The following is a 22582-nucleotide window of genomic DNA, read 5'->3' as shown; positions in this document are numbered from 1 at the left end:
TAGATCCAGCAGAATCATCCAGCAAAAAACAGTTACACCAGCGATGTTGTCATGACCTTGGGAAAACCTAAGCATAAAGCCCCAAAAACTGTAGTAAAAACCCCCAAAAGAGAAAGGAGTCATGAATCTTTGACTTGTGTAACCCAAGGGAAACAAGGCACATTTAAAAATAAAATATTCATTGTACAAAAAGTGCTCTGAAAACAATAAAGCTCCAATGACTACAAAAGGCACAGAAGGAGTGTCCTGAAATAGGCAATCCAGGAGTAAACATATCCCAAAGAAAAATCTGGAATCCATATAAGCACACAGCTAAACACAAGAACCCACCAACATTTCCAAGTGCAATGAAATGAACCGCAAGGGACTGCCTTTATAGGGCTGAGGTCTCTTCCTTGATAGAGATGAACAGGTCTCCCAGCCTCTTGGGGAACCACCCACAAAGCAAATGGAACAAGGCCGAAAAAGCACTGATGAATGGAAACTAAATGATCAACAATGCTGACAAAGAATCTATCCCTCTATCCATTATCCAACCCGCTATATCCTAACTACAGGGTCACGGGGGTCTGCTAGAGCCAATCTCAGCCAACACAGGTTGCAAGACAGGAAACAAACTCTGGGCAGGGCGCTAGCCCACCGCAGGACACACACACTCACACACCAAGCACACACTAGGGACAATTTAGAATCACCAATGCACCTAACCTGCATGTCTTTGGACTGTGGGAGGAAACCGGAGCACCCGGAGGAAACCCACACAGACACGGGGAGAACATGCAAACTCGGATCTCCTAACTGCAAGGCAGCAGCGCTACCCACTGCGCCACCGTGTCGCCCATCTATCTATCTATACATATATATATTCCTAGCATTCGTACAGTAGTCTGAATCTCGATCTATTTGTATGGGTGGTTACCTACCATGTAACGCATCTGGTTGGCATGCTAGTCTTCAAACATCTGCCCTGGGGCCATCTCAGTTGCGAGAAGCAAATCATGGAATGTTACATAGTTTACTGTCAAATAATGCAAAGAGTACATGACACGTGTTTCGCCCTTATTTGGGCTCATCAGGCGTACACACTCACTGCACCCCCTCTCGGGGATCAAACCTCGGACGTCAGTGCCAGATTTGCTTGAACATTCTGGTTGATTTTGTGACTTCTCTCATCGTGCTAAGTATCATAGTTTGCTTGCAGTACTGATTTATTCACACAAATCCGAGAGACACGCAGCGGGGCCCTCCTCACTCACGTGCCAGCCTCCGTTCGAATTGGTCTACCTCTCGCCACGTGTTGGAGCGTACTTTGCCTCTGTTTAGTTAGTGATACCTGTTTGTTCAACAGACATTATCACCTACAGATTGTTAAGGAGTAACATTTAACATTTTTGAAAGAGAGATCAGAGCTACGTGTGTTTTAGGTGGTAGCTGTTCATTGCCAGAGATATCACGGCCACATGCTTTTCTCCCATCAGAGCTGAACGCGATCAGATACAGTGGCAGCGTTTGAATGTACCTACCTTTTGCTTGGCCAGAATTACATTTTTTAAATTTTTTAATTTATTTTTAAATTTGTCCTGTTTCGCTACTACATAGGCGGATTTTATTATAGAAATAATATTATACAAATAAGTATAATATTATTGTTAGTATTACTAATAGTATTATTTATTATACAAATAATATTATACAAATACGTCTGTCTTGTTTCACTACTACTTGGGCGGACATTATTATATAAATAATAAACTTACAGATAAAAAAATTAACAAAAAAAGAATTCTGAACCCCATCCAGGGGATAAACCCTGGATGAAACATAACAGATGTGCTCAATGTCATGCTGTGTGTTTTAATGTTAAAAACATAATAATGTGTTGGCATAAAACAGAAAGATTTGATCATTAAATACTCGATACATTCGACCATATGCAATCATGACTGTTCGAAGAACACTGTTTAGGAAAGTTAGATGACCAGTGTGATGGCTGTGAAGAAGTATTTCCTAAAGGTGAAATCAGAAGACTGTGTTACCAAAATGAAAAATTTCAGCTTGCTCTTTGTGATCCACCTTTATTTTAGAACTGTAGGTCCGTGGGTTTTACTGGCTCCTTTTTAAAATTCTGTCACATTCCTTTCATCAGAACCTACAAGAAATGTATGAGTCACTTAGTTATGTGGAACAAGACCTTAAGAAAGGCTTTGTTTAGTGATAAATCACCAATGACTCCAGAATTGGCGATACGAATGGGACATTATTAGTCAGTTACTGTTACTATGTAACAAAACCTTAGCAAATTTCTTCTTCTGCTTTATGATAATAATAATAATAATAATAATAATAATAATAATAATAATAATAATAATAATTCTTTACATTTATATGGTGCTTTTCTCACTACTCAAAGTGCTTTACATAGTGAGTGGGGAGCCAAAAGTTATTAAAAACACTAATAACTCTTTAAAACTGGGGCTACCTAAAGGGCATCTAGTAATCATTTACTTCTACAGTAATTAGCAAGAACCTTTTTTATATATATTTGTATTGATTTTAATTAGAACAGAAAACATTCCATACAGTCAAGTGAAATGTAACAGATCAAAGCAAAATTCGACCACCACGCAAGAGAAAGATTGAGGAGCCACCAACTGAAGCTACTCTATAAATGGAGCAAGAAAAGGAGGGTATCCTTTTCCCCCGAAATGGAAGCTTATTCTTAAATGTTATTGATTAGATCCTGCTATATTTTACAAATGTTTTGAACAAATCCTCTAAGTATGGAACTATAGAACATCGGTTACCCACTGACGTAAAAATAGTGGGATGGGATTCTTCCGGTTGAGCAAAACAAGTCTACGTGCTAGTAGTGTGGTAAAGGAAAGTAGCCCATCTGGGAGTCCACCAAACCCAGCACTTAATGGGTTAGGAGTGATTGTGACACCTAGGCTTGTCTGATGCGAGGGGATGCAAATATTTTTGTCCAAAATGTTGTTAATTTGGTGTTCGCCTAAACAATGTGGGCAGCAATTATGAAGAACTTAACGAACGCTTGTGCTTATCCTACATAACATCAAGCCATGAGACGCAGCTGTAAAAGCCTCAGTTCTGATGTGTCACCAAATATTCCCAGGGACAGTTGAAATCTCATTTAAAACTTCCAGGACATCAGATTGCTTTGTCGACTAATAGATGGCCCCAAATCCCCAACATACAATTCTGTAAATAAGTCACATGTGTTTTTAGTGCTGATCAGAGGAAACAAAATAGCCCGCTGAGCCACCAGCGCCGAGAGCGGCTTCATTATCTTTGGAGTATTCAGGAGATCACAGCTCAAGCTTGTATTGGCTGCAGGCTTTATTTGAACATTATTAGTTAACAGGATTGCAACAGAATCTTTAAAAGTTCAGGTTTACCTTGTTCAAACTCAAATCGGTTTGGTCATACTTGGAAACTGTGCAGCTTGAATGAACAACAGATATGGAAAGACAGTCTTAATAAAGACCTTTTGTAATCTGGGAATATAATTGACTGTGAAATTAATTAAAACCTGTTTTCATCTTACCGTCCCCTGGGAAGATCGGCGTCATCTTTCCTCCACCTCACAGTAGGTTGGGGGTCTCCCTGGACTTGACATCGAAACTCTACTGCCTCCTCTTCAAGTATCACCTGGTTAATCGGTCGCCTCAGAAATGTTGGCCGCTCTTTAAAGAGAACAGAACAAAATCAGTCGATAAATAAATAACAATCAAACAAGGTAAATGGGTAGCTCAGGAGTGCTGCTACCTCATGGACCCAGCCATGGATGCCTTGTATGAAATGTTCATGTTCTCCCCATTTTTCATTGGGTACTCTGATTTCCTCTCAGGTCCCCAGAAAAGGGCATGTTGGGTGCAATCGTGATACTAAACTAACGATATGTGAGTTTGGGTGGGTGTGAGAGTGGTCCCCTGTTCAGGCCTGTAACTCAGAATTGGTTTGAAAATGTCATGTTATGTAAGTCGTTTTAATAAAAAAGGCTGCCGAACTAAACAAAAATGGAGGGGAGTGCCATTATTGTCCTCACAGGTGGCGCAGTGGTAGTGCTGCTGCTTTGCAGTAAGGAGACTGTGGAAGATTGTGGGTTCGCTTCCCAGTTCCTCCCTGTGTGGATAGCGCTTTGAGTACTGAGAAAAGCGCTATATAAATGTAATGAATTATTATTATCTGACTTTATTTTATATAGAAATTTTTATATTGAGCAGATCTGTGAAATGATGCAGTCGAGTATTATCCATCCATTTTCCAACCCGCTGAATCCGAACACAGGGTCACGGGGGTCTGCTGGAGCCAATCCCAGCCAACACATGGCACAAGGCAGGAAACAATCCCGGGCAGGGTGCCAACCTACCGCAGGTCGAGTATTATTGTTTCTATAATACCTTTCCATCAGAAAATGTGGCATAAAGAAATTTAATCAAAAATGACAGTAAAATTAAGCATAGTAGAGTGGCTTTTGTAGAAGGAACTGCTGTGATAAATGATCTATTTAAAAAAAATTAGCAAATTATTATTTTATACAGTGCAATAGAAATAATTTAAGGAATGCAATACACACACATTTAATATGGTGTCTTTTACAGAAAATACAAACAAAAAACTGTGACATACACCCACACATGCAAAATATGAAATATAGAGAACTAGCTGTGTCTTGTCTTTGGACCAAAAACAACCCGAAGACACCCTAGCAATTTTGCTATCTTGGTGAACTTGCCGAGACGTCAAGTAAGTGGGCCGGGGTAGGTCGTATCTTATCCGAGATGGCCGTGTAGTTGAGTGCAGCTGTGGCACAAATTGAGCTCAACAGGCTGGAACCGGTCTCAAATGTATGGTAGCTCGTTGTGTGAACGTACAATGTGCATATACGGCAAAGCTGAGTTTGTCTGTTCGGGTTGAATGAGAAGTGAAGTGCATGCAAGCTCCGAAAAAAATGTAAAGTGCATGTTTGCGCCCAAATTACCAAGTACAAGTCACACTTCTGCATCTTCCGTAGAATTCCCACCAACTTCCGTGACTGTGTTTGAGTGTGAGCAGTGTGGATTGCTCCATACACACACACTTATTTCATTGTGAGAGGTGAGGTACGTGCAAGTGGTGAAAAAATTGAAAAGTGTATGCATGCGCCATCTAGTGCCTGTGGTTGAGCGTGAGCAGAGCAGACTGCTCCATACACAAACACACACACACACACACACAGACACAAGTCTTTTGTTTATATACAGAATGTCTACAGTCAAAAAAAATGAAAGCGGACCTTATTACCAGTCTTCATTTTCTATAGCAACTGAACTGAACACATGAAATGAAAATCACAGTCAACCGCTAACGTCTTCTAATCACAAAGTGTGGACAACAGAAATAAAGAAAAAACAATACAATTGGGTGTGAAACAATGGCTTTTGTTGAAGGCTCTGTCAAAAGGAACTAGGAAAAGAAATTCAGAGTATATTATTATCAGTCTTTACTGTATATGCACCCATTCATACCGTTGACAAGTGAATCCCATTGATTATCGTGTTACAATGGCACCTGTCAAAGGGTGGGATGTGTTAGGCAGCATGTGAACAGTCAGTTCTTGAAGGGGGTGTGATGGAAAAAGGAAAGTTGGGCAAACATAAGGATCTGAGCGACTTTGATAAGAACCAAATTGTGATGGCTAGACGACTGGGCCAGGCCATCTCCAAAATGGCAGGTCTTGTGGGGTATATGCAGTGGTCAGTACCTACCAAATGTAGTCCAGGGATGGACAAGTGGTGCATCAGTGACAGTGACACACTGATGTGCATGGGGAACAAAGGCTAGTTCATCTGGTCTGATCCCACAAAAGAGTTACTATAGCATAAAGAGTTGAAAGACTTAATGCAGGCCATGACAGAAAGGTGTCAGCACCCAGACGCAGAACGGTCAGAGTGCCCATTGATGATCCCTGTCCACTGCAGAAAGTGCCTACAATGATCATGTGAGCCTCAGAATTGGACCATGGTGGCCTGATATGATGAATCATGTTGATGTGGACGGCTGGCTGGGTGGGTGTGTGTGTTATTTACCTGGGGAAGAGATGACAGCAGTATGGGAAATAAAAGCAGAAACAGTGTAAAGCTCTGGGCAATGTTAATATTACTTTGACATGTACCATCTAACGATAGATTGTTAGAACATTAGAACAATCTGGACAAGAACACCCCATTCAGCCCAACAAACCTCGCCAGTCCTATCCACTTAATTCTTCTATAAAACATCAAGTCTGTTATTGAAAGTCCCTAAAGTTCTACTGTTTACCATGCTACTTGGTAGCTTATTAATGTCTCTGTGTAATGAAAAACTTCCTAATGTTTATGGAAAATTTACTCTTAACAAGTTTCCAATTGTGTCCCCGTGTTCTTGACAAACTCATTTTGAAGTCACAGTCTCAATCCACTGGACTAATTCCCTTCATAATTTTAAACACTTCACTCATGTGACCTCTTAATCTTCTTTTGTGGACCACGTGCCCCCCTTCATGGCAATGGTATTCCCTAATAGCACTGGTTTCTTTCAGCAGGATAATACGCCCTGCCACACTGCACCAAAGTTATTTAGAAATGGTTTGAGGAATAAGACGAAGAGTTCACGGTGTTCAACATCTGTGGGATGTGTTTGAAAAACAAGTCTGATCTATGGAGGAGCCACCTTGCAACTTACAGGACTCAAAGGATCTGCTGCTAACGTCTTGGTGTCAGATACCAACGGGACACCTTCAGAGGTCTTGAGGAGTCCATGCCTTGATGGGTCAGAGCTGTTTTGGTGGCGCAAGGGGGACTCACACAATATTAGGCAGGTGGTTTTAATATTTAAAGAAAACTTATAGTAAGGGTGGAGTGGTGGCTCTGAGGCTAGGGATAGATAGATAGATAGATAGATAGATAGATATATAGATAGATAGATAGATAGATAGATAGATAGATAGATAGATAGATAGATAGATAGATAGATAGATAGATAGATAGATAGATAGATAGATAGATAGATAGATAGATACTTTAGTTAATCCCAATGGGAAATTCACATTCTCCAGCAGCAGCATAATGATACAATATCCATCCATCCATCCATCCATCCATCCATCCATCCATTTTCCAACCCGCTGAATCCGAACACAGGATCACGGGGGTCCGCTGGAGCCAATCCCAGCCAACACAGGGCACAAGGCAGGAACCAATCCCGGGCAGGGTGCCAACCCACCGCAGGACTCACACACACACACCCACACACCAAGCACACACTAGGGCCAATTTAGAATCACCAATCCACCTAACCTGCATGTCTTTGGACTGTGGGAGGAAACCGGAGCGCCCGGAGGAAACCCACGCAGACACGGGGAGAACATGCAAACTCCACGCAGGGAGGACCCGGGAAGCGAAACCAGGTCCCCAGGTCTCCCAACTGCGAGGCAGCAGCGCTACCCACTGCGCCACCATGCTGCCCATGATACAATACATAATATTAAATTAAAGAATTATAATAATGCAGGTGAAAAACAGACAATAACTTTGTATAATGCTAAATGTTAACGTTTACACCCCCGGGTGGAATTGAAGAGTCGCATAGTTTGGGGGAGGAACGATCTCCTCAATCTGTTAGTGGAGCAGGACGGTGACAGCAGTCTGTCGCTGAAGGTGCGCCTCTGTCTGGAGATGATACTGTTTAGTGGATCTGCACTGGCAATCAGAGGTTTGCTGGTTCGATTCCCGTAAATGCCAATAGGGACTCTGCTCTGTTGGGCCCTTGAGCAAGACCCTTAACCAGCAATTGCTGAGCGCTTTGAGTAATGAGAAAAGCGCTATATAAATGCAAAGAATTATTATTTGGGCCTATCGGGGTAAGACATCTAAATCAAGTGTATGGATTTTAATGTTGGCCACAATTCAATAAAAAAAATGCTGTTTTGTTTTGCTTTTGTTTTTCATTTTTGTTTATTGGATTATTCTTTATTTTTTGTCTTTTTACCTTTATAATATGTGATGAATAGTATTACAGTAATAATGATAAAATAATATTAACCGTGCACAGAACAACACATAGAGGATCACAGGGAGAAGACACAAACTCTACACTAATTAGGGGCCACGACACTGAATGTTTAAGACAGCAGCGCTACCCACTGTGTCCCCTTCAGCTAAAGGACAGTGGCTTCTTAGAAGTATTCAGACCCCTTCACTTTCTATGTGCTTAATTGTGTTTTAGAGTTAAACACAATTAAGTATTTCCACATTGAATTAATAAAGTTTATCTAATCTAATCTAACGTCTAAACCTTTATGAAAACATGTTTTCACTTTGTCATTATGGGTTATTGAGTATGGATTGATCGTCCAAAATGTCAAATTTATCCATTTAAATTAAACCTACAACACTTTAAAGTGTGCAGAAAGCGAAGGGGTCTCAATACATTCTATAGCCACTGTATATTGGCAGCTAAAATGGTGTCGTGGCTATGGCACTGGACTGGCATCTACTCCAGGGTTGGTTCTGGCTTTGTGCCCACGGCTGTTGGGATATGTCTAAGCTACCCCTTAGCATGTCATGGAAAAAACAGATTTAGGAAATACATAAAGGAATGTGGTGTGTATGCCTTGTGATGGACAACAGAAAAAAAATACATATAGTAAGGGGAAAACTGGGAATTTTCACTTTTTCACTCTCTCTTCATAATTAAAAATAGAGCACCAGGATTCTTTCAAGCGTTTAAGTGCCTTGAGCATGGGAAAGGTGGTATATAAATACAATTTATTATAATATTATTATTATTATTAGTGTACACAGCTTGTGAAGGGACAGCCAAAAAGGTCTACAGGTTTAAAAATCGTTAAAAATAAAGCCAAGGAATGTGGAACCAAGTGTAAGATATGAGGGAAAACAATGTGCAGTTAGAAGGAGAACTGAGGGTGCGAAAGGACAAAACAGGCCTACCACTGAATATAACAGGGAGCAGTCCAGATGTTAGAGGCAGTCAGAAGATGTCAGCCTCCTTTCTGGAATTCCTCATGAATTGCAGTAGATTTCTTACAGTTAGGGATTCCACAACAATCAGGTGGCTTATGATTCATACTGCCAACCTATAAGCATATCACAGCTACAAAGCATGCTGTGGGTGCAGAGATAGCTGGGCCCACTAGGTGGCAGCATTGTGTTATAGCTTTAGGCCTTTTAAAGCAACCCCTCACCTCGCCTCCTGTAGATGGAGGATGACACCGTACAGGTGTGGCGTCATTTTATTAGTAATCAGCTGGAACAAGCCACAACATTTACTCCAGTGTATTAGTCAATGCTCATATTCTTGTGGCACTTTATATAGCAGGCAGTGTAATATAATCACTATGGCAAAGGGCTGTAAACAAAAGACTGATAAAAAATATTTACACTGATTTTATATTACTGGTTTAACAGCAATTTTCTAGGTTTACCCAAGTCAACTGGTTACTCTCAAACAAATCTTTTATTCTTTGTGATCCTGAACGTCCTTTGGGGTTTGATCTATTCTCTTCATATCATCAGACACCATCTCCAACTTTCTTCAGACTCATCCTTTCCACCTCGGACACCACCTCCAACCACATCTTCTTCAGACTCATCCTCTTCACATCCATCTTGGTGCACCTTTTCACCCATTTTTCATTAGCCTTTTGTTTCACATGCCCAAACTACTTTAGTCTGTTTCTCCACAGCACAGCACTTTTCACCTTCTTTTAACTCATTCATCTTCCTCGCACTTTATGATACTCCACCCATCCATCTTGCCATTCTTATTGTTTCTTTTCAGTTTTCTTCTTCATGCTCAACCTTTATCGACCATGTCTCTCATCACAGATTATACTACTTTTCACCATCTTTTATCAATAGAAAACAATAATTCAAGTAATCCGGACACAAAAAAATGTAATAATAAAATGTAAAATCAGACCCACCCTTCCATTAGAACTTATTCTTCAGTTGGTCCAATGCAGGGAGTGAGTTTGGATAATAGTATGGCGTTATCTCCATCATGTGTATCAGTTGTTCTCTATTCAGTCCCATGCTGTTTCTTTTATCAATCATCCATGGTGTTCTTCTCCTTCCTCTTGTACATTTTCCTTTAATCTATAATGTATCGTAATATCTTGTACTTTTCATGTCTTCCTATGCGTCCAAACCATTTCAGTTTTCTTCTTTTCTTAATTTTCCTACCTTCAGGGTCTAATTCAGTTTATGCAGAACCTGTTCATCAGTGAATCCCTCTGCCCACGATATGCATAGAAGCGTGCCTGTGAATCTACACCTCGAATGCTTTGTTCTATTTAGTATGTCTGATTCAAGCGTCCACAACTCGTAACCGTAACCAAATAATCACATTATGGATTCCAAAGCTTCAATTTTAGATATAATTGTGTATTAGGAAGTAAAAATGTTATGTTTGAATACACAATGGGATGTCTGAAAATTGAGAGTACACCTTATGAGAAGGACTTAGGAGTCGTAGTGGGTTATCAGCTTCCTATCAGTGTTCAGAAGCCATTAAGAAGGCAAATAGGTTATATAGCGCCTTGATGTGTGGAGTACATGTCACAGGAGGTTCTGTTGAAGCTTTATAACACACTGGTGAGGCCTCATCTGGAGTCCTGTGTGCAGTTTTGGTCTCCAGGCTACAAAAAGGACATAGCAGCACTAGAAAAGGTCCAGAGAAGAGAAATGAGACTGATTCCAGGGCTACAGGAGATGAATTATAGTTTCAGCAAAAGAAGATTAAGAGGAAACAAGACTGAAGTGTTTAAAATTATGAAGGGAATTAGTCCAGTGGATCAAGACAATGACTTTAAAATGAGTTCATCAAGAACACAGGGACACAGTTGGAAACTTGTTAAGGGTAAATTTCGCACAAACATTAAAAAATTTTTTCTTTACACAAAGAATGATAGACACTTGGAATAAGCTACCAAATAGTGTGGTAGACAGTAAGACGTTGGGGACTTTTAAAACTCGACTTGATGGTTTTTTGGAAGAAATAAGTGGATAGGACTGGCAAGCTTTGTTGAGCTGAATGGCCTGTTCTTGTCTAGATTGTTCTAATGTTCTAATTAAACAGGATGTTTTTAATTGTGTATACATTTGGAATGTGCTTGTTCCATTCTACCTCTGACTTCCACCTTAATGTCAAAGTTGTCGTCAACCATCTTTCCCAGATGTTTATACTTGTGAGCTTGTTCAAGTCAAGTGTTATCCTTACTAGTAGCGTTGTTAATCCTATTTTGACTTATAACCATGACTTTAGTTTTCTGCACATTCAGATTAAGACCCAGTCAATTTCTTGCGTACTTCAGATCTTGCAGCATTTTTTCAGTACTTGATAGTGTCTTGCACGTGTCTTACTTGTAATTTGTTGAGAAGTAACCCTTTTATTTTTACTCCTTCTGTTCTATCAAATATTAATTCTTGTATAAACTTCTCTGAAGAAATTTTAAACAGGGTAAACCCTCAGTGTACTCCTGTTTTTATTTCTTCTTCAGGTGTTTTTTCATTGTCCACTCAGACCATTGCTGTTTGATGCCAATATAAGTTTGTAATTCCCATAACCTTGCTCAGTGGGAGCTTAGAATATGGTATGGTATGGTATGATATACGTTTCTAATAATTTGAATATCTTTGCTGTCCAAAGTTCTTTGGTGTAAGATATTCAACAGATGACCATGCCGTACCTGTCAAAGGCCTTGTCAAAATCTATAAGGCGTATGTACTGTGTAGGGCTTTCATCATGTCAAGGCCTTATTACACCAAAGCTATAAGTCTGACTAGTGCTTCTTGGGTCCCCAAACCTTCCCTAAATACAAAATATGTATCACATATGAGTTCTTCATATTTGTGATTTATTGTTTCGTATGAAATCTTTAAAAGTATTTTCAGTACATGTCCTATACTGGTTGCATTTCTTCGAGTTTGGTTTCTTGGGAATGGTGACAAATTCGGATTACAGCCTTCTCAGTCTTGTGATATCTTCCCCCTGATTATATATATTGTTGAACAACATTGTAAGGGATTCAATGGCAGAACTATTTAGAAACAAACTACTGTGATGGATGGTGGCTGGTACCATTACCCGATCAGGACGACTCCATAATGGAAGGACAGATGGAGAAAAGACTTATGAAGGCCGCTATTTCCTACAAACTGCTGTTTGGCCATCCCCTGGGGGTGTAGAGGCCCATCGGAGTCCCACAGGGCTATATGGGACTTGGTATTGCTCGGCTCAGCCTTGTTGGGTTCCAGGGATGCTTCCAAGGGGAGCTGCAGAGACCTTCTTTGGGCTTCTGCCACACCTGGGAGTAATTCCAGATCTCCCTAATGAGCCACCTGGAGTTCTCCCGGGAATCGGGAGGAGGCAGATGAAGCTCACCTATGAGGTGTGGAAAAGGAATGGGTCGTCATGGGGGGGTGCAAGGCTCTGGAAGAAAGGAACAGTGGTACTTGTGACTGTGGGTTTCAGTCCTTGGAGACTGCTCTGGACTCCTTTCCTTACTGAAAATACAGGTGCTGGTCATAAAATTAGAATATCATGACAAAGTTGATTTATTTCAGTAATTCCAAGTTTCACTTTTTGAATGGAATTACTGAAATAAATCAACTTTGTCATGATATTCTAATTTTATGACCAGCACCCGTAATGGTGATTTTGTTGGATCAAACTGGTGTCACTGCTTGTTTGTGTCGGGTCGGAACGACAGTTTGCAAACAAACTATATACAAAGGTACAAGCTACAGGTACAATGGCAGGCAGTATGGTGTTGTGGTTAAGGCTCTGGACTTCATACTCTGAGTTTGTGGGTTCAAATCCTGCTACTGACACTGTGTGATCATAAGCATGTCACTTGACCTACCTGTGCACCAATTGGAAAAAACAAAAAGAAATGCTGCAAGTCGCCTTGGATAAAGGCGTGAGTCGAATAAGTAAATGTACAAAATCTAAAACTTGGATGCAGCAAATCCAGAACACATTAGACAGAAGTACCCTGCCACCACTCTTGAGGTCCTGCGGAGCGTATGGAGAAGAACGAAGTACAAAGCACCAAACTCACAGTGGTACATCACTAGCTGTTATCTAAGAAAGCCCTTAATAAAATGATATTGGAAAAATTAACACAAGTGTGCAATGGTGAGGTCAAGAAAGTACCTCAAAAGTCCAGAAAAAAATATCTTACCAAATACAGTCAGCTGTGCAGTTTCGCTGTCTCTCTCTCCCACCATATTGGTCCCGACACACACGTACATACCAGCATCACTTTTTCTGGTATTGGAGATCATCAGCTTTCCACCTCGGATCTGTGGAGAGAAACAGAAACAAGTTGTGGTCAGTAAAGCCCACCGCATTCAAGCATCTCAATGTCTGCTTCATTCAGTTCACGTGAAACAATACGTTTTCATTTGCAAAGTCCTTGTCAGGCGATTTGCATTGTCTGGATTTTAAAGGAATATTCCATCAAAAAATATGTTTTATACTGTACGTTACTTAACCCATAGTGTTTGTAGTGATTCCTGAGAAAAAAAATATTATCTCATGTTTTTATGCAACAAGTTTCAAATAAAATGGGCATCTATGGAGGCCAATGCTGGACCACAGCAAACAATGTCAAAACCTACATGACACAAATGTCACATTACTCATCTCTGTATGTATAAAATCCAACGTCTGTCTGTCTGTCTGTCTGTCTGTCTGTCTGTCTGTCTGTCTGTCTGTCTGTCTGTCTGTCTGTCTGTCTGTCTGTCTTTTCACAAGAGAACAACTTAACGGATTTAGATCGGGTATTTTTCTATAATTTACTTGAACATTCCGGTTGATATCGTGTCTTCTTTCATCATAGTTTGCATGTGATACTGATTTATTTGCACAAATCCAAGAGAGATGCAGCGGGCCTTTGGGTGGGGCTCACTTACTCACACGCCAGCCTTGGAGCGTATCTTACATTTGCTTAGCTAGCGAACGAGAGCACTGCTTAACAGATTTAGATTGGGTTTTTTCTATAATTTGTTTGAACTATTCATTTTTATTCATGCTAGCGTTATCTGGAGGTAGTTTATTTAACAATATTTTAGTAAAAATGCGTGTGTTTGGGACGTTGTGAGCATACAGCTGGATAGCTTGATGCGTGAATTATGCTACATGAGTCACGTGATATTTTTTCATGTACATTTTTGTTATTGTTTGCTGTTGTCCAGTGTTGGTCACCATAGATGACTATAATATTAAGAACTGTATTATCTTTATTCTGCATGAACACATGAGATTAAAATATCTTCTTGGCCATCACTACTAACTATGTAGGATAAGTAACATATCAAAAAATATCTGTTTTAGGAGGAGTTTTCCTTTAAGGTTATTAATTTATACGTTGGCTGTGATTTTAATGGCACTGCACTCAGCACTCACCACAATAAGTGGAGTGAAAGAGTAAAAGTAAAAAGAACACGAGACAGCTGACAAACAATAAGAGCCGATTCAATCCATCAAACATGTCTGATCGTTCATCCAGGTGTATTTTATTATAATTCGAGCAGAAATTAGTGCAGTGGATCGAGACAGGGACTTTAAAATGAGTTCATCAAGAACATGGAGACACAGTTGGAAACTTGTTAAGGGTAAATTTTGCACAAACATTAGGAAGCCTTTCTACACACAGAGAACCACAGACTCTTAGAATAAGTGACCAAGTTGTGCGGTGGACAGTAGGACTTCAGGGAATTCAAAACTCGACTTGAAGTTGTTTTGGAGGAATTAGGTGGATAGCATTGGCAAGCCTTTTTAGGCCTGTTCTCGTTAAAATGTTTTTCTTATGTTCTATGGTATAGCGGGTCCGCGGCTTCCAATAAAGGTTGGGTTTTAAATCCGTATAGCTGTGCCGTTCTCCTTGGGCACGATTGCACTACTGCGGGGAGTTAATGAGGTGATTGGAGTGAGTTGCACCCAGTGGCATAGCTAGGGCGCAGCATCCAGTGGGCACCATTTTAAAATTTTCTTTCCCTTCCCCATTGCATTTTGGCAAACAGGAGGGGGCGCGAAATCTTCAGTTGTCCCCGGACGCTGAAAACTCTAGCTACGCCTCTGGTCGCACCTGCACGTGCGTTCTCGATTGCCTCATTGGCTTCCTGCGGTGTGTGATTAAGGCGCTGCGCCCATGGAGGCGCGCGGATGTATGTGCATATATATGGGTCAACACCAGAGAATGGGGAGATAAATCGTGGAAGGAAGAAATGGAAGGATATAGACAGATGGATCGAGGAAAAGAGAAAGGATGCGGTTAAAGGACGGAATATAGCAGTCATGATGTTACGGTCTGGCCACCTGGAAATGGAGACACCATGAGCTGGGGCCCCACTAAGGAGTGTTAGCCGGTGGCACTCTGGGGGCTAGTTCGCCCCACTGAAAACAAGTGAGTGGGGTGAGCAGAGTGGTGTCCTCCCGAGAGATCTGAGGAGCGACTGCGGGTGCGCGAAAGATCAGGGGAGGAGAGCCAACCTCGGACGGTCTGGCAGTGACGTCTGTAAGGAGGCCAAGTCGGAGGTTGGCTGAAGGAGCTCGTGGCTGTGGGTTCTCCGCTGGCTGAAGGAGCAATGGGTGAGCCAGGGAGGAAGAGAGACGGAGGTGGACTGGAGAGTAAAGAGAGAGAGAGACTGCGTTTTATCTGCTGCATTTTCAACCTCTCATTTTAAAGGATCTATTTATTGATGGTTTTTAGCCCCACTGGACACTTGTTTTGTTGACTATTTAATGAAACTGATGCACTGCACTTCTTGTGTTGATTATTGTTTTAATAAAAGCACTTTATGCACTTTTTGGATATATCCCCTGGTTTCATGTGAGATTTGTCCCCATTTGTCAGCTCATCTCGGTGACATTACTGACGGTGTTGGGTTCAGAGCTCCCATAAGGACATTGGGAGCGTGAAGAGAACCCGCATCGTCACATGTTCTAATATGGCTCGCTAATTTATCTCAGATTGTCATGACTCTTTATATAAGGAAATGCTTCCGGGAATTTTGAAGACACGGATCACATTCTTAGCCTTCTTTGCTTTTAAGAATAAAAGTGGAATACACCCCTGACCCTCAAATGAAGTAACATGAAGTGAAGTGAACACATACATTTTAGCTTTGGATGAGAATATGGGAAAAAACGTATGGCTATGTTAGCAATATAATCGTTAATTTATTAAATGGTGGGAATATTTCCGGGATATGTGGGATAGGAGATGGATGGAGGGTGGCACGGTGGCGCAGTGGGTAGCACTGCTGCCTCGCAGTTGGGAGACCTGGGGACCTGGGTTCGCTTCCCGGGTCCTCCCTGCATGGAGTTTGCATGTTCTCCCCGTGTCTGCGTGGGCTTCCTCCGGGCGCTCCGGTTTCCTCCCACAGTCCAAAGACATGCTGGTTAGGTGGATTGGCGATTCTAAATTGGCCCTAGTGTGTGCTTGGTGTGTTTGTGTGTGTCCTGCGGTGGGTTGGCACCCTGCCCGGGATTGGTTCCTGCCTTGTGCCCTGTGTTGGCTGGGATTGGCTCCAGCAGACCCCTGTGTTCGGATTCAGCGGGTTGGAAAATGGATGGATGGATGGAATGTTACAAACTCCAAATGTACAGCTAATAATTTGTGTTTAGCTAATAAATACCATTTCTTTACAGACATTATCATCCTATTAAACTCTACCAAGAAGATAACGTCCAGGTCTGTGTTACACTGATGTTAACGTTACTAAGCTTTTTGTTATATTAACAATGTCAAAAAATGGTTTAACATTAATGGCAGTGACTTTTCGTCTCTCTAGTTATAAGGAATATTTAAAAAAGGAATCCATGACAGCTGACATTTCTCAGCATGAATGTGACGAGGAAACAATTGAACACTCAGGTGTCTGTCAACGTGTCAGAGAGTTGCTGGGAAATCCGCGATCCATAGCTTGGAATCTGGGCCTTGTTAATATTCAATACCTCCACTTAGATGTAAAATTTACCGTTGTCTAATGGTTTGTGCTTTGGATGGCAGGCTTTTAAGCTTCAGCCTATTTTTAGTCATTTCCAATCTGTGTTTCTTAAAGATGCTGAATATCATGGACTTTGGTACATTTTTGTTTTTTTTTAATTTCAAGGGTGGTTGAAACTTGTCAAAGGCTGATTTTACGCAAATGTTAAAGTTTTTCTTCACGAGAAAAACCTTAAGACACATTGAAAAAATTGCCAGGTAGTGTGGTGAAGACTTTGGACTTCTTCAAATCTTGACTTGTTGTTTTGGACAATCTAGTTGAATAGGATGGATGAGCTTTCATTAACATTGTTCTAAAGTTCTAATTGAATCAAGTCTGTAACAGACAATCAACGGCCACAGAAGAAAACTTGAGGGGCAACTGAACATTCGTTTAGTGTTGTCATGATGCCATTCATGAGATATACTTGCTTACCTAAATGGCCTTAATGTTTTAGTGCTTGAACTCAGTATTGCTTCAAATCCGTAGCACATGGATACTGGTCCATGTCAAATGTAATGTGTAAATTAATTGGTGGGGAATCACTCTTTAGAATAGCTCATCCCATAAATTCCTGATTGCAGTGGGATGCGGTGAATGTACAGACCACTGCGTTAAGCAGATTTAAGCAGATTTAAATTTATTGTTGGGTTACCCAGTACAATGAAAACTTTACTTGCATGTCTCTGCAGAATTTCAGAATAATACAGTACCTGCAAAAGACACCCACACACACACAAATACATAGCATGCAATATGCAATCATATATAACTAGTGCAACAAATCTAAGATGGGTTAAAATCTAAGTAGTCAACATAAGACTTGGCATATTCAGCGTTAACATTTGCAGTGCACCATCTACTAGTATGTATTTTATAATGCCTGTATTTTTCATTCCAACAGATGGTGTGTCACAAACCTTTGCCGTGGTTAAATGCATTGCATTTTTCATTCCAACAGATGATGCATCACAAATATTTTAAATAATAAAATGCATTGCATTTTTCATTCCAACAGATGGTGTGTCACAAACCTTTGCCATGGTTAAATGCATTGAATTTTTCATTCCAACAGATGGTGCATCACAAATATTTTAAGTAATAAAATGCATTAAATTTTTCATTCCAACAGATGGTTTGTCACAAACCTTTGCAGTAGTTAAATGCATTCCATTTTTCATTCCAACAGAGGGTGCATCACAAACATATTAAGTAATAAAATGCATTGCATTTTTCATTCCAACAGATGGAGTGTCACAAACCTTTGCAGTAGTTAAATGCATTGCATTTTTCATTCCAACAGATGGCACATCACAAACATTATGAGTAATAAAATACATTGCATTTTTCATTCCAACAGATGGAGCATCACACACCTTTGCAGTAGTTAAATGTATTGCATTTTCCATTCCAACAGATGGTGTGTCACAAACCTTTGCCGTAGTTAAATGCATTGAATTTTTCATTCCAACAGATGGTGCATCACAAATATTTTAAGTAATAAAATGCATTGCATTTTTTTATTCCAACATATGGTGTGTCACAAACCTTTGCAGTAGTTAAATGCATTGCATTTTTCATTCCAACAGAGGGTGCATCACAAACATATTAAGTAATAAAATGCATTGCATTTTTCATTCCAACAGATGGAGCATCACAAACCTTTGCAGTAGTTAAATGTATTGCATTTTTCATTCCAACAGATGATGAATCACAAACATTATCACTGCTTTTACAAATCCCATACCCAATGGAATACAGGACAGAAACAGTTTAAGACAGACACACAGATACACAGACACACGGACACTTGTCCTTTTATTAAGGTGGATAAGCTGATTTCTGCCTGCCTCATATTTACTCTCTGTTGGGTGTGTTCGGCATTAACATTTGCAGTGTGGTGTGTATGTCCGGTTGCCGTGTCTCTGTTATATGCTATTGGGTATGAGATTCATAAAAGCAGTGCTAATGAGATGTGCTATCTGTTGGATAACAGAGACATTGCAAACATACGGACACACAGATACACAGACACTTGAGTATTAGGGTGGAAAAGTATTTGCAAGTATTATATTTTTCTGTTATAATATACAGTACATTATTATGATTGCCTGTTCAGTAACCTTATAACCTGTGGGTAGAAACTTTCTCAAAGTTATTTTAACTAATTCAAAGCCAGGGGGTTTGGGGGCCGAGCTGAAGCCTACCCAGCCAATACCAGGCCAACCAACCGTGGAAAGAGTGCCAGTCTATCACAGGGTGAAACTGAATTAAATGTCACGTTATGTGGACCACTCAAAGCCTATTGTCAGACAAGCATGTCTAAGGGGAGGTGTAAGTAGAAAATGGGGGGTCCTGAGACGAATGTCTCAAAGTTATTAACTTCCATTCCTTTCTTTTAACCCCAGAATTGAGGAGGATGAATAGGAAAAACTTTGGCATCCCATCCCTCCTGCTCTGCATCCTATTTAAGAAACAGTCAGACCAGAAACCACCATCTGACGGAGATGGAATAGGGGGATTCGCTCTCATTAGCTCCTTCATATTCCTGAAGAAGTCCTATATTGGACCGAATGATCTTTTTTTTTTATTTATTTTTCTTTTTGATTACTTTGTCCCCATTAAACTTGGTGTCACCACTGACCTCATCACTTATAAACATAAGAAATTTGACAAATGAGAGGAAGCCCTTTACTCGTTCATACTCATTTGTTTAACAGCTATGGTTTCCTATCTGCGGTAGGCTGGCGCCTTGCCCGGGGTTTGTTTCCTGCCTTGCGCCCTGTGTTGGCTGGGATTGGCTCCAGCAGACCCCCATGACCCTGTAGTTAGGATATAGCGAGTGCTTAAGACTCAGAGGTTGTGGGTTCAAATCCTGCTACTGATGCCGTGTGAACCTGAGCAAGTCACATGACCTGTCTGTGCTCCAATTGGAAAACCACAAAAGAAATGGAACCAACTGTATTATAAATGTTATAAGTCATCTTGGACATAATAAATGTAAATAATTGTTTGCATGTTCAGTCAGCTTATTTTCAATGAATGGCTTGCAAATATTTAACGTAGGCTACACCCAAACTACTATGCTTCAATTTCAAAATGGCAAGACGATCTCCTCATAAGCGAGTCCATCTCGATTAAGAAATTGTCTCACTTCGCACTAAAACAATGGAAAATGAATATAACATAGATGTTTGCCTACACTGGGAAAGTACACATGGATTAATAGATAAAAATAATAATATTAGTAATGCATATGGATAGTCCATTTCCTATTGAGTAAATTATCATTATTTTTATTGACACATTAGTATGAGATTCATTTAATAATAATGATATCACTTTCTTCTTTTTTTTTTTTTGCATTATTCATACTGTTTGCAAAGCTGTTTATTTTTTTATTTGCCGACTAAGCATTTCTTGCCTCCTGGAAATTTACTATCAATTAATCCTCCCAAGCAGCGAGGGTCACACTTACTGTGATCCTGTCATCTCTGTCATCAAGGCGCACTTTGTCTTTTTTCCAGTAGATCGTGGGCTCTGGGTGGCCACGCGGGGGCTGACATTCCAAAATTGCAGGTTCTCCGGCAGCCACAACAACATCGGTGGGGTTCTGTCGGAAATCATCTCGCAGCACTGCAAAAAATAATCAGAAAATTAGGCATTGAATTTTTAAAGCTCATCAAGGTTTAGACTGGGCGCTGCTTCAGATGCTGCGCTGGAGGCACATATGCTGGTAAACCGGGAACACCAGCCTAATGCATGGAAATTACACGGCTGCAAAAAGTCGAAAATAAAAGAACCATGGGTGGTCTGCAGATTCAAATAAGATATGGGTTAATACACGGACACCTTCTAAACAAAAGACACACCACTAATGATACCATATGGAAACTGAAAATACCACTTAGAGAGCGGGTTTCACTGCAGACAAGAGACGGAGATGTTTAGCCACAATGGGCATCACCATATGGGCAGTGGAAAAGAAAGCACTGTAAAATAAGCACAACGAGAACATTATCGCATTATTGGCAAACGTGGTGTTTTATTTCTGTAAGGGCACATCGACGTCTTCCACGTGATAAAAACGGAGTTTGTTTGATTTGTTTGACAAGGCTAACTTCTAAGCGCACACATTTTGCAGTCCGTTACTCGCTGCAACTGATGCGCCCGAGAGATTTCGCAAACACTTGGAGTCCTTTTTTTTTTAATTGTCTTTGTCCTTATTATCTTTATTTCCTTCTTTTATTTTACAATCACAACAATCCCGACTAAACGGCTAGCTTTCCCCTGCCCACACGATCAGCTGCGGCGAGGATCCGCTCCCAGAATGTTAAAGAAAAGCGGGCTTGTTTGAAAACTAAATTAAGAGCTACTTGCCAGGTTCTTATGCAAATCCCAGCGGTGTAAAGAGGGATTAGGTCTAGCTAACAGGCCCCCATGCGCTGAAATGATTCCGGCAGATCCTCACAAGTGGGCTTTGTCTTGCGGATTTGCTTATTTTTCGAATTTTTACTGAAGCCTTTCGCTTAGCTTACCGTGCGGCGGTTACGGTTAGCCGCTCTTTCTTCATACTACACAAACTGCGCTGTACGTAAAGAAAAACGGAGAAACTCTTCCAGGGTCATAAATAGCAGTTCATATTTTAGCGAGTGGTCCGTTCTATTGTTGTTTTTTGGTGATGTGTGTTAAAAAAAAAAAAAAAAAAAGCTAATAATAATCTTCTCAAGTGGAAACCTACGGGTCCCGATTATTTCACCCCCTGGCCAGGATAAAATGGGCTTCAATATACCGCGTATAAATTCCGAATCAACTGAAAATGCGAATTGCGGAGCTCTCTTTATTTTACTTCAGGGCCATGGAATTGCATTACAATAAATACATAAATCAATTGCGCTTTCTCCTTTAAGTGCGAGAAAAAGGGGCAGCCAGCATGTCTATTCACGAATGCACTCTGTGTTCGTTTAGGACTCGCACGTCTTGCTGCTATTTTGTCGTTAATGTTTTTTAAATCTTATTCTTTTGTGATGTTGTTTTGCTGCAGTGGGTTTTGGGTCATTTTGGACTCTTCGTGAACCTTATTCATTCTTTTAGTTATCAGGTATGCTTTATCTGACGCAGACCACGTCCCCTTTTTCTAATCTCTCCTTTGAGACCCTAAATCCCTTGAAATCAAGAGGCCGAGTCTTTGGATGGCTGCCAGGGAGCCTGCTATACAAGTAGGCTGCTATTATGTTGCTTTAATGCATTCTGTTTGGAAACCACGTAACAAAGTTACAAGTTTTCTGTTGCATAAACAGCATTCTCAGGGGTGCCAAATTCAGGCTGGAGACGAAACACATAAGAGCCTAAGAAATTCGACAAACGGGAGGGGACCATTCAGTCCATCGAGCTAGAAAGAAGTCCAGAGGTCTCATCCAGATTCTTCTTAGCCCTTTAAACTCGGCCTCATTTTTGTTCATTTTCTGCTGCTTTGATTAAACTGGCTGCAACTTTATCACCCTTTACTCAATATTCATGAGTAA

The 22582-nt window shown here is 40.6% G+C and overlaps 1 protein-coding gene across 5 annotated transcripts in view; it reads right to left on the bottom strand.

Annotated features, from left to right (window-relative positions):
* The window catches only part of robo2 (roundabout, axon guidance receptor, homolog 2 (Drosophila)), an 837757-nt gene that overhangs the window by 290161 nt on the left and 525014 nt on the right, over positions 1 to 22582 (bottom strand). For all 5 annotated transcript variants that reach the window (XM_051926308.1, XM_051926309.1, XM_051926310.1 and 2 more), the window contains exons 3-5: positions 20536 to 20693; positions 13247 to 13367; positions 3566 to 3704 (exon numbers count right to left, since the gene is read on the bottom strand). In XM_051926308.1, the coding sequence (XP_051782268.1) occupies positions 3566 to 3704; positions 13247 to 13367; positions 20536 to 20693 (418 nt within the window). The remainder of the gene's footprint in view (positions 1 to 3565; positions 3705 to 13246; positions 13368 to 20535; positions 20694 to 22582) is intronic.

Source organism: Erpetoichthys calabaricus, chromosome 4 (assembly GCF_900747795.2).
Source record: "Erpetoichthys calabaricus chromosome 4, fErpCal1.3, whole genome shotgun sequence".
Taxonomy (NCBI): Eukaryota; Metazoa; Chordata; class Cladistia; order Polypteriformes; family Polypteridae; genus Erpetoichthys; species Erpetoichthys calabaricus.
Note: the sequence above shows the minus strand (reverse complement) of the source record. Positions and strands in the feature narration are given on the sequence as shown.